Source organism: Triticum dicoccoides, chromosome 6A, assembly GCF_002162155.2.
Source record: "Triticum dicoccoides isolate Atlit2015 ecotype Zavitan chromosome 6A, WEW_v2.0, whole genome shotgun sequence".
In the NCBI taxonomy this organism is placed as follows: Eukaryota; Viridiplantae; Streptophyta; class Magnoliopsida; order Poales; family Poaceae; genus Triticum; species Triticum dicoccoides.
In genome coordinates, this window is record NC_041390.1 from 22849896 (window position 1) to 22861974 (window position 12079).

Below are 12079 nucleotides of genomic sequence, written 5' to 3' on the forward strand. Positions count from 1 at the left end.
CAACTCTGATACCACTTGTTAGCAACCCAGGCCCAGCACCCGGTCCATTGACATATGTTCGGACGTTTCCGGTGTGCATCAGACACTCCACTACAAGCGGAGAGCCGATTACATCCCAAAAGACCGACCTGAAGGGAGTGTGGCACTCTCCCTTATAAGGAGGTCCTAGCCTCCTCCCATATCCGAGGTGGGACTAAAGTCACAGGCGTTGCCCAAGGTCAGATTCCTGACACCGTGATGAACCAACTCGGCTCGCCCAGCCGCCGTGATGAACCGGCCCTGCCAAGGTACCAACTTCCCTTTGGCTTTGTCCACTAAGTGTTGAAGATCGATTTTCCTGAGCCGGTGGACGGACAATGGGAGGCCAAGGTCGTTTTTCTGTCATTGTATGGATTAAATCCCTGCTTCAAACCGGTGTAATATAATTGGTTCGAACATATGACCAATGCATGGATGAGTTTCCTTGGATCCAGGCATTTAATTGTTTGGTGCATCTACGTGGCTTGTTTTCAGTTTATGTACAATATTTTTCTAGGTAGGGTATACGATGACATGATATTTGAAGCGCATTTGTCCTAATTAGGCCCTGGCATTCTTAAGCAAGCAATTAGCCATCAACAAGCCTTTTTTTGAGAGAGCAACGCTGACCCTTGCATCCTGGAGCTTCTGGTACAGATGCATGAAAATGTTGAAAGAAAAGCTGAACCCACTCTTACACAAGCAAAATAAATTCTTGCTCCAAACGGGCTTCATTGAGTATAAAATCTTGTATTGTCCCCGAGTCTGTAACCGACCAGCGCATGTGCTGGCCTCTTTTGGGTCGCGAGTTGCCTCTGAAAACCAGCTAATCTGGCAGGGGACCTTCCCTGGTGATGTACTGTGTGCTGTGACCGCCGATTTGGCTGGTCTCCGGTAATTGGAATGCAAGGTGTTCCAGGTCAAAAATAAATAAAATAAAGTCTTGTCCTGAATTCCATAGCCGGATCAACAAGGGAGCGTTTTCCTTAGTGAGCACACTTTGCAGTAGGCAAACCGCCTGCTGTTTTCTCAAAGGCAATGGGCAGAGTTCCTTCTCAAAATGGAAGGTGCAGAGTTCCATCCAACCTTTTTTTTTTATTTATTTTTTATTTTGGAAAGGAATAAGATCGATTCCACTCAGACTTTGGCTCCTAGCAATCTCGCTAGTCACCACACCAGCAACACAGTCAGGGGCAACATCTGCTCAAACGCCTTCAGACCGAGCTGCGGAAGCAAATGTGCAGCAGTATTACAGTTTCTACTGCAGAAAATGAAGTCTGAGACATCAGGGGTCAGTTGAAGCAAAGTATCACCTCTGTTTCAGTTGTCAGTTTGCAAAGACCTCCTAGTTATGCCCTGGCATTAATCTGGGATTTGATTTTTTTGATAGTATTTCAAACTCTGAAGCTAATCTTCTTTTATGAACATCATCACTGCTGGAGCATCTGGGTTACCAAGACATGAGTGACCACATTTTCAAAGGATTAGTGCAGCGTGCAGCCCGGCCTTTCATAGATGCCTAAAAGTTAGCTAATTCAGATGATTAATCCATAGATTTGCACCCTGAACTTGATGCTGCATTGGGTACCTGAATACTAACTGAATCTATTCTGTATTACTATGTACATGTGGATCAATAACTGAATCTAATCGCCAGCTGAAAAGAAAAGAAAGTAAAAAAGATTTGTGGAGTCTGTCAGACAACCACTAGGCCACCCTGGAGAGGCATGAGCCAATTCAGGAACTCCTCTACAGCCGTTGGATTGATCCCATCAGGATAAACCCAGGCCGTTAATCACGCTCTGGCTTAGAGGTTAGGAATGCATCAACCAAACTGAAGTGCTTGCCTCCTTATTGGTAAAGGATGCAGCGGAACGAGCCTATAGAACAGATCCTGTTCAAGTAAGGTCGTGCTTCCTTCAGCTGTGCCACGCCTTATAAATCACTCCGTCGTCGTCTAAACTAGCGAGGTGGGACTAATTAAGTAGAGCAGGCACATGCAGCAGCGCCTCCTCAGGCAGAGCTTGAAAGAAGGGTCCGTGGCCCATGTAGTTTGGCACGAGAATGAGCAAAGCCCGGCCCATCCATCAGAGAAACATTCAGCTGTGAGCCTGTGAAGATTTCGATCTAGTTTAAATATCTGGCAAATGCTGCAGAGTCCGTACTTTTAATGCACAATTTCGAACAATGCTTACTGTAACTTTTTTTTATGACACCTGGTTTTTGTTACCTTTACCTTTTATACAAAATTAAATTACAGTCGGCCATTACCAAAGTAACAGACATAGTGCCAGATTGGAGAGAAGAAGAAGGCGGCGACAACGGAACGTCACAGACAGAAGAAAAATCTACCGACTGAGTAGCACTGCCCTATGCTATTTGGTTTTGGCCTGGGAGGCTGTCACTTGGCCTGCTGAATGTAACGAAGCTTTAATTGGGTGTGTTCAAGGAGGCATTATGTGGGTAAAGAAGAAGTTCAAAAGGCCACTTTGCATCTGAGCATGTTTTCGAACAAGAACCGTGAAGTTATGTTGCCAAAAATTGGAGCTGCAAATGCAAAACAAAAATAGTGAAGCCAGATGACACCCATCAGGTGAATCCTGGCCCAGAGGTCAGAATGCATGAACCAGACACCGAATTTTGTTCACCTCCTCAGGGCCGGCGTGACCAGATCCGGGATGCTCTTCGCCTCCTCTCTCAGATGCACTCCTTCACCCCTCCAGGCTCTCGCTGAGCTGCCCATGGCCCTCGCGTCCGCGTCGTCGTCTCCGGCTCCGTCGGCCGCCTCGGCTGCTGCTGCCGCGCTGGCCGCGGCTGCACTTGCCGCCCGCAGGGCCGCCCCGGCAGCTGGTGGCCGTCTGTCCCGCGCCGGACTCCCGCCGAGGCCGGATGTGGCAGCATCTCCGACGGTGCATTCCAGCTTGCGCTCCCTGCTGAGCCCCCGTCCGGCCGGCGTCGCCGCGTTGTCCGCCCTAGACGTCGCGCATACTACTCCAGATCGTGCCCCTGGCCTGCTGGATGCAGGGCTTGGGTGTCTTCCGTCCCCGGCCTGTGCTGACGCTGCTCCTACCAGCGCCGCGCCGTCAACCCCGACTGCTGCTGTGGCACCGACGGCGGCCACTCCGGCACCACCGGCCGCCACCCTTGCTGCCCTGGCCGCGTTTCCCTCTGCGGGCGCCTCCGCCGGCTTGCTGCTGCCGCCCTCATCGTCAGCCCCTGTTCAGACGGACCTGGAAACAGAAGCTCTGCTGCGCCCCTCCTACGGGCAGCTGCGTGCCCCTGCCCAGGTGGATGGGGGGCTGGCTCCTCAAACGCTGTTGCTGCCTGTCGTGTCGGCACTTGTGACAGATGTGGCAACAGGAGTGCAGGGAGCTCCCAATGCTCTGGCAGAGGCTCCAGAGAAGTTGGGCTCTCCTCTGCTTGGTCCATCTTTAGTGTCGGCATGCAACGGCCTCTCTACTGCCACCGCCGCTATTGTAGCCGGGGCGGGCTGGGTGCATGTGGGTCGGGGGCGACGTTCCAGCCGACGAGCTCCCCCCGAGCCGTCGAGGGAAGGTCTCGAGCGTAGCCTCGCCTTCAAGCGTTGGGCTCGAGGAAGGTGCTTTCGTTGCCTCGAGCGTGGCCACCAAGTCAGTGCATGCCGTGATCCATTCAGATGCATTCGCTGTCGTCGCCCTGGTCATCGGGAGAGGTTCTGTCGTGCTCGCTCTCCGGTTGCTCGCGACCGCTCTCCGGTCGCTCGCGGTGGCTCTCCGGTCACATGTGCTCCTCGTCAGCGGAGCCGCTCCCCGCCCGTCCAGCCTTGTCCTTCGCTGGCCAGGAGTTGGGTTGAGGTTGTGAGCCACTCGTCGTTGTGTGTGTCGGTGCCGCCAAGGTCTCAATCTGGGTGTTGCAAGGATTCCAATGTCTGCACCTCTTTGGTGTCTGCTTTGGAGTCGCAGCTTGCCCTGCTGCGCACGGAGCTCCTTCAGGAGGTTGAGCTGCTCCGCACTGAGCTTCGCGACGCTCTAGCCAAGTTTGAGGTTGTATCGGTTGTGCCTTTGCTGCCTGAGCTCCAGGTTGGCTCCATTGATGAGGATGCTGAATGTTGCTTTGGATATTTTTCTCCTCGTGCTCTGCATGTGACGCCGCTTGTTCGTGGGAATGCGGTTATCACGGAGGTCGTAGCTCCAGTTCTGCAGATTATGCCTGAGTTGCAGGAGCTTTGTGGGGAATCATCTATGGTGTTACCGATGGAGTTGAGCGCATTGGAGTCCTTGGTGGTGGCCATGCCACCTTCACTACCACCGTCAGAGTCCTATCAGTCGCCCGCCATTCCGGGTTGTGGAGACTTGGTTGGTTCTGTCAATGCCTCATCTATGGCCATTGTGCATGTGGTGTCTTTGAGTGGCGAGGTTGATGAGATAGGTGCGTTGGCACCTAACTCTGAGGCTCTTTCATGTGACCAACTGGAGACGCCTGAGTCCATCGTGCCAGTGGTACCCGTGACTGATGATGTTGAGGCGGTTGGTGCGTTGGCGCCTGATCCTTCGGAGCCCAACCAGTCGCTCGCCTCTGTTGAGCGTGGAGGTTCCGATGTTGCAATCACCCACTCGCATGTGATCATTGGGCAGGCTTCTGTGCGTGACAAGTTCAATGAGATTCTCTTCGAAATAGAGCTTCACAGCTTGCTCAAACGTTTGGAGAGGGTGAGCCCTGGATCTGGCAAGGCGATTGTGGAGGAGGCTCTCAGGAGCAAAGGAAAGAAGAGTGACGCCACAAGAAAGGCTTCCGCAGCTGCTTGATGGATGGTCTCTTGGGTTGTCCTTATGGTCTGGCTTGTCTTTTATCGTTATATGGATAAAATCCCTGCTTCAAACTGATGTAATATAACTGGTTCGAACTCATGACCAGTGCATGGATGAGTTTCCTTGGATCTATGCATTAAATTGTTTGGCGCATCTACGTGGCTTGTTTTCAGTTTATGTAGAATTTTTGTATACGATGAAATGATATATGCTCAATGGTTTTGGCCTGGGAGACTGTCACTTGGCCTGCTGAAATCAGTCTCCATATTTGAAGCACAATTGTCCTAATTAGGCCCTGGCATTCTTAAGCAAGCAATTAGCACTCTTGCCTCCTGAAGCTTCTGGTAACGGATGCATGAAAGTGTTGAATGAAAAGCTGAACTCAGTCTTCCACAAGCAAAAGAAAGTCCTGTTCTGAATTCCACAGCATTTTCCTTACTGAGCATACTTGCAGTAGGCAAACCACCTACTGTTTTCTCAAAGGCAATGAGCAGAGTTCCTTCTCAGAATCAAAGGTGCAGAGTTCCAGTCAACCTTCTTTATCTGGCTGCTACCAACTGAGAGACAGACTGAATAAAAAGCACCATGCTGCAAAGGAAGAACTTCTTTCTGCCATCTTACCACGGTGTCATGTGTGGTCTTCAAACACTACTTTTCTTTTGGAAAGGAATAAGATCTGTTCCACTAAGACTTTGGCTCCTAGCAATCTCGCTAGTCACCACACCAGCAACACAGTCAGGGGCAACATCTGCCCAAACGGTGAGAGGCACAGACGCCTTCAGACCGAACTGCGCAAGCAAATGTGCATCAGTATTACAGTTTCTACTGCAGAAAACAACTGAATCTAATCGCCAGATCCTAGCTCTACAGCCAAAAAGAGCGGGAGAAAAAAAAAGAGCTGTGGAGTCTGTCAGATTGCACCCATCAGATGGCCACTCTGCACATACACAAGTGTGGGCAGGGACGATCCTCTACGGCCGTCAGATTGCACCCATCAGGTGAATCCAGGCCGTTAATCACGCTCTGGCCCAGAGGTGAGAATGCATCAACCAAACTTGAGTGCTTGCCTCCTTATTGGTAAAAGGATGCAGCGGTACGAGCCTATAGAACAGATCCTGTTCAAGTAAGGTTGTGCAACAAACAGCAGCGCCTCGCCTTATAAACCACTCCAGCGTCCCTTAAACTGGCGAGGTGGGACTAATCAGAAAGCAGGCATGCTGTGCTGCGCTTCCTCGAGCAGAGAGCAGAGCATCGAAGAAGGGTCCTTGGCCCATGTAGCTGGGCACGCGAATGACCAAAGCCCAGCCCATCAGAGAAACGTTTAGCTGTGCAGATTTTGAACTACTTTTAATGCATACCCTTTTTGTTTTCTTTAGCTTTTATGCGAAATGAAATTACAGTCGGCCATCACAAAAGTAGCAGACATATTTATGCCAAGTTAGAGAGAAGAGGAAAACAAAAATACAAGAACAAAACTGAGAGAAAAACGGGCGTGTTGTAACTCTGAAACATGACAGGCAGACATACACTAGTTTGTTAAAGTACTTACATTTGTTGCACTTACTAGTACATCCTTTGCTGACCCAGCTGTTTCAAATGTAGCACAGCGGGAAAACTACTTTCGGCAACTTTCATTCGGCAACGCTCACGTCGTCCCCTACGTGGATGAAATGAAGCCCACTTTGGAACATGGTTTCAACGGGATGAAATGAAGCCAAGATGGGCAGGGGCAGTACCAAGAAACAGGAGCATCAGCAATGATTAATAGGTATTGATTTCTCATCACGTCTCTGAAAAACAGGATCAGTTCATCAGGCAACAACGAACGCCGACAGCCTGATCGAGAGCAGCACGTCGTCAGGGCCTTGCCTGGTGAACACAAAGCAAGTTTGTGCGTCTGTGTTCAATTGTGGCTCCCAAACACCACTGATACAACTGGCGTCGATCTATCGGCAAGGGGCTCTATTCTTCTTCTGCAGATTGTGATTCTTGTTTAACCTGAAAAATAGAATACTCTACATGAGAGCGAAAAGATGGTACAGACAGACAATCGGAACAGGTGATTTTCGTGTGGTACAAATGGGTGCAGAATGCATGGATAATTTTGTACTGATTTTTTATATACTGATTCTGCACTAATGACAGAGCAAGATCTCTGGACATATGAACTGGAATTTCGTTCAACTTGATACTCTTCTACCTCGCAGGTATATCAAATTATGTACTCCGGCGGTCATGAAACCCTGCTTTTAAATGAAGAAGGAAATCTCGCTGTCAGAGGAAGCATCATTTTTTTTACCGGCCACTGCCCACTGCTAAGTGACTGGGTGAATACAGTCGAAGCAAGGCTTCACCTCTGATTCAGTTAGCAGTTTGCAAATTCCTCCTAATTTTCGTTGTGCCCTGGCATTAATCCAGGACATGCTCTTTTGGATAGTGTTTCAAACTCTTAAGCGAGCAATTGATAATATTTTTATGGAGTTAATAGGACATCAAAGGATTGCTTTAAAAATGTTGGAAATTATTGAAAGTTGAGCTGGACTTAGCTTTCCATAGAGCTCTCTTTCTGAATTGCCAGCCTCATATATATGCAAGCAAACCTATATGGAAAGTCTCTTTCTGAATTGCCGATCCCTCATGTAAACCTATTTGGAACTCTGTACATACTCAGGAACGATCCTCTACAGCCGTTGGATGCACCAATCAGATGAACCCAGGCCGTTAATCACGCTCTTGCCTCCTTAGAACAGATCCTGTTCAAGTAAGGTCCTTATAAACTGGTTTAGCGGCGCCTAAACTAGCGAGATGGGACTAATCGCAGCGGCATGCAGCAGCGCCGCGCTTCCTCTCGTTCTCTGTTCCTTTCTATCTGAAAAATGCGGCATGGCTTTGATCAACTTTATTTTCTTCGTGAAAGCTCGTTTAACCAGTGGGAAGACTACTCGCTGCAACTTCCAACCAAATCCAACACAAGCTTTGAAGAAACTCCAGCCACTTGTTTTTTATCTCCATTATGAAATCTCCATTATTTACTGTTTTTCTTCTACACAACTTTATCATTACTCGATCAATTCCTTTCTACGGAACTTCATTTTTACTCGATCAATTCCATTTTTGAAAAATACTGAAAGATCAAAAAATAGGATGCAGCAGCAACCAGAAACTGCAACAGAAGCGAGTACGACTGAAAGAGGCCACACAGGAGGTATAGATAAAACTGCATCATCTTTTCTTCATCCGGCTATATAATAACAAAACGAAAAAACATCAGAAGGAAGTAACAGCAGCAGCAAAGAGAGTTCTCTACAACTCGGCCAACAGACTAATAACAGCAGTCTCCGCGAACAAACCCGACCACCCCCGACCACAACACAAAGTAAGTAGAGCACCAATTATCCATGTCTCCTCGCCCCTACTAACCCATTACAAAAATTGGTTCCCTTCCAAACCATCTACAGCTCGTCATGGTCCTCGTCATCGACGCCGCCGTCGGCGCCCTCGCCGCCCGGAGCTCCGCCGGACCTCTGGTACACCGCCGACACGATGGGGTTGCACACGGCCTCCACCTCCTTGAGCTTCTCCTCGTAGTCCTCCTTCTCGGCCGTCTGGTTCTCGTCCAGCCACTCCAGCGCCTCCTTGAGGGCCTCCTCCACCTTCTCCTTCTCCTCGCTCTCCAGCTTGTCAGCCAGCTTGTCCTTGTCACCGACGGTGTTCTTCATGTTGTAGACGTAGGTCTCAAGCTGGTTCCGGGCATCGATGCGCTCCTTCACCTTCTTGTCCTCCTCGGCGAACTCCTCCGCCTCCTTGACCATCCGGTCGATCTCCTCCTGGCTCAGACGGCCCTTCTCGTTGGTGATGGTGATCTTCTCAGACTTGCCCGTGCCCTTGTCCTCAGCCTTCACGTTCAGGATACCGTTGGCGTCAACCTCGAAGGTGACTTCAATCTGAGGAGTGCCCCTGAAAAGTTGAGTTGCAGACAACACACAATCAGTCAACCTGCCATGTATTGCACCGGATGTTTATATTCGCATTGTCTCTGAATTTGATAGATACAAACCTTGGAGCTGGGGGAATGCCAGAAAGGTCGAACTTGCCGAGAAGACGGCAGTCCTTGGTCATGCTGCGCTCACCCTCAAAGACCTGAACACAGTAGCAGATATATGTAAGAGTCAAGCTCCAGCAAGCTGACACTGATAAGTTCAGAAAGGGAAGCAGACTGCTCATTGTTTGTTACCTGGATAGAGACGGTGGTCTGCTGGTCCTGGTAGGTGGTGAAAACCTGCGACTTCTTGGTGGGGATAACTGTGTTCCTGGGGATCAGCTTGGTCATGACTCCTCCAACAGTCTCAATTCCGAGGGTGAGGGGCGCCACATCGAGGAGGAGGATATCTGCATCAAGATCAGATAACAGTAGTGTAAGTAGGATGCTTCACACCAGCAGGTAAAGATTAGAGGGTTGTAAAAAGATTCATCCTACCCTTGGTCTCATCACCGCCCTCGCCGCTCAAGATGCTTCCCTGCACTGCAGCTCCGAAGGCAACAGCCTCATCAGGGTTCACACCCTTGTTTGGCTCCTTGCCGTCAAAGTAGTCCCTGAGGAGCTGCTGGACCTTGGGAATCCTGGTGCTGCCACCAACAAGAACAATCTCGTGGATCTGGGTCTTCTCGAGGCCAGCATCATCCATGGCCTTCTTCACGGGTCCCATGGTCTTGCGGAACAGGTCGTTGTTCAGCTCCTCGAACCTGGCACGGGTCAGTGGCTCCGAGAAATCAGTCCCGTCAAAGAGGGACTCGATCTCAACACGGACCTGGTGCTGGTTGCTGAGGGCTCTCTTGGCACGCTCAGCTTCCCTCCTCAGCTTTCCAAGAGCACGGTTGTCCTTGCTGATGTCCTTGCCGTGCTTCTTCTTGATCAACTTGATGAAGTAATCCATGATTCTGTGGTCAAAGTCCTCACCTGGAGAGAATATACAGCTAAGTTATATATGGGCCAATAAAATGCACAACACACAGCTAATGAGATACGACAAATTAATCATGATCACATCATTTGAGCTCCTTTGTCAAGTAAAGCAGTACATAGTCAACTGAAAGATTACTCAAGAGTGTTGTGTGACCAATGAATATCAAATGCAAGATGTGCCATCAAATTATTTGTTCTATATTGAAATATTTAGGGATAATCATGTCTTTATTAAACGCCTATATAGCAGCATCATATTGTCTATATGCAGTACTCAGTCAATCCCAATGGCATTGTAATAAAACGTATAGCAGCAAATGACAAAGAAAAATTGTTATACCTCCAAGATGGGTGTCACCGTTGGTGGCCAACACCTCAAAGACGCCATTGTCAATGGTCAAGATACTGACATCAAAAGTACCACCACCCAGGTCAAACACCAGGATGTTCTTCTCGCCACCCCTCTTGTCCAAACCATAGGCAATAGCAGCAGCAGTGGGCTCATTGATGATCCTAGCCACATTGAGGCCAGCAATCACTCCAGCATCCTTGGTCGCCTGTCTCTGTGCATCATTGAAGTACGCTGAAAACAGGAACAAATAGAAGTGAGCAATGACATTCATAGAATCAACAGTTCAAGTAAGCAACTGAATTGCACCATTACTAACCAGGAACAGTGACGACGGCGTCATTGATCTTCTTGCCAAGGTATGCCTCAGCAGTCTCCTTCATCTTTCCAAGAATCATAGCACTGATCTCCTCAGGGCTGAAGACCTTGGTCTCTCCATCCTTGATCTTGACCTGAATGTACGGCTTCCCCTCCTTGTTCACAATCTTGTAGGGGACAAGTTTCATGTCCCTCTGCACCTCCTTGTCCTCAAACCTGGAAGAAAATGTTAAAAGGTCAGGCACCACAAATCAACACAACACAAGGGTGCTTAAGCGGAAGAACAGGAAAGCGGTATTACTTTCTCCCAATGAGACGCTTGACGTCAAAGACGGTCCTCTCAGGGTTGACAGCCGCCTGATTCTTGGCAGCCTCACCGATGAGCCTCTCCCCATCGGTGAACCCAACCCATGAGGGCGTGATACGGTTACCCTGGTCATTGGCGATAATCTCGACATGACCGTTCTTGTACACACCAACACATGAGTAGGTGGTACCGAGATCGATACCGATCACGGTACCGAGCTTCTTGGCCTCCTCCTTTGCAGCACAAAGTGCAAACAGTGATCCTGCACACACAGCAGCAGTAGGTGGTAAGCAACATTCTCAATTATTTAACCCAATCTCAATGGCATTAACAGACAGCAGCAGAATTCAAAATACCACACTAGTTCAGCTGATTTCAGTGAGATTCAATTCGGGCACCATTGCCAATTGTTATTATCTCCCCTGTAACCGAAACATTTACCCTAAGGCGCTACTTTTTCAGTGCACTAGTACTACTATAATGATAATGAAATCATGCAAAGCCCTTGCAACTCTTGATCAAACTGTCCTAAACTCTTGCGTAAGCGAGAAGCGGAATTGCGAACCTGCAGCAGCATCCTACCAATTTTAAGGACAGATCGCGGGAGCAATTAATGCAACAGAACGATTGAACAATTCAAATCAGCGGCAGTGCAGCACTAAACCTAAGCCCTCTCCACCCTACGAGCAACTAAACCACGGATCAAAGCGTCCCTAGAGCAGGCATCGAAATCTAGATCACGCAGCCCACGGCCCGCAAGCAACGATCCCAGCGAAGCGGCACAGCGAATCAAAATAACCAGCTCGATCCGGCGGCCCGGCAGCGGCGGGATCACCGTCACCCCCGACCGCCCCGGATCGAGCTCCGGGAACCGAACACGCAGATCTGGCGGAACGAAACGAAACAGAGCAACGGCAAGAGATCGGGATCGAGACCGGGACCGCGCATACCTGCGAGCAGGACGCCGAGCAGCAGCGCGGAGCCGCGGACCCGATCCATCGCCACGACGACGCGCAACGCGATCCCTCTCCTCTCCTCCTCGCCTCTTCTCGAGCTTCCCGGAGCCTTCTTCCTCCTCCTCTCGGCCTTGTCTCGATCCCGTTTGCGGAAGTGGGTTTGAGTTTTAAGGAGACTGCGCCGTGTGTGTGAGATTTATATACGGCGGGGCCGGAGGTGGCCAGATCCCCAGTCGCGCTGGCCGGAACGTCACGGGGCCAAGCTGGGCGAATCGGGTGCGGGCACGTGGCGGCCCGGGCCAATCGGGGCGGGCTCTGTGCTGGGGTCGCCGCGGCCGTCCGTGCCGCCCATCCGACGGCCCCGGTGCGCCCCCTCGACGC

The 12079-nt window shown here is 50.0% G+C and overlaps 1 protein-coding gene and 2 non-coding genes across 3 annotated transcripts; all 3 read right to left on the minus strand.

Moving 5' to 3' along the window:
• Window positions 1-1708: 1708 nt before the first annotated feature.
• LOC119319875 lies at window positions 1709-1930 on the minus strand. Its single transcript, XR_005154695.1, has one exon. It is a non-coding gene; the product is annotated as a small nucleolar RNA U3 (small nucleolar RNA).
• Window positions 1931-5709: 3779 nt separating this feature from the next.
• Window positions 5710-5938, minus strand: LOC119319876. The gene has a single exon (XR_005154696.1). It is a non-coding gene; the product is annotated as a small nucleolar RNA U3 (small nucleolar RNA).
• A 2073-nt stretch (window positions 5939-8011) lies between these two features.
• On the minus strand, window positions 8012-11862 carry LOC119319558 (luminal-binding protein 2). Its single transcript, XM_037594021.1, has 8 exons — window positions 11693-11862; window positions 10737-11004; window positions 10437-10651; window positions 10109-10351; window positions 9283-9762; window positions 9040-9194; window positions 8863-8945; window positions 8012-8762 (listed from the first exon to the last, which is right to left on the minus strand). The coding sequence occupies exons 1-8, from the start codon at window positions 11739-11741 to the stop codon at window positions 8258-8260; spliced, it is 1998 nt and encodes a 665-aa protein (XP_037449918.1). The 5' UTR covers window positions 11742-11862; the 3' UTR covers window positions 8012-8257.
• Between the last annotated feature and the right edge of the window lie 217 nt (window positions 11863-12079).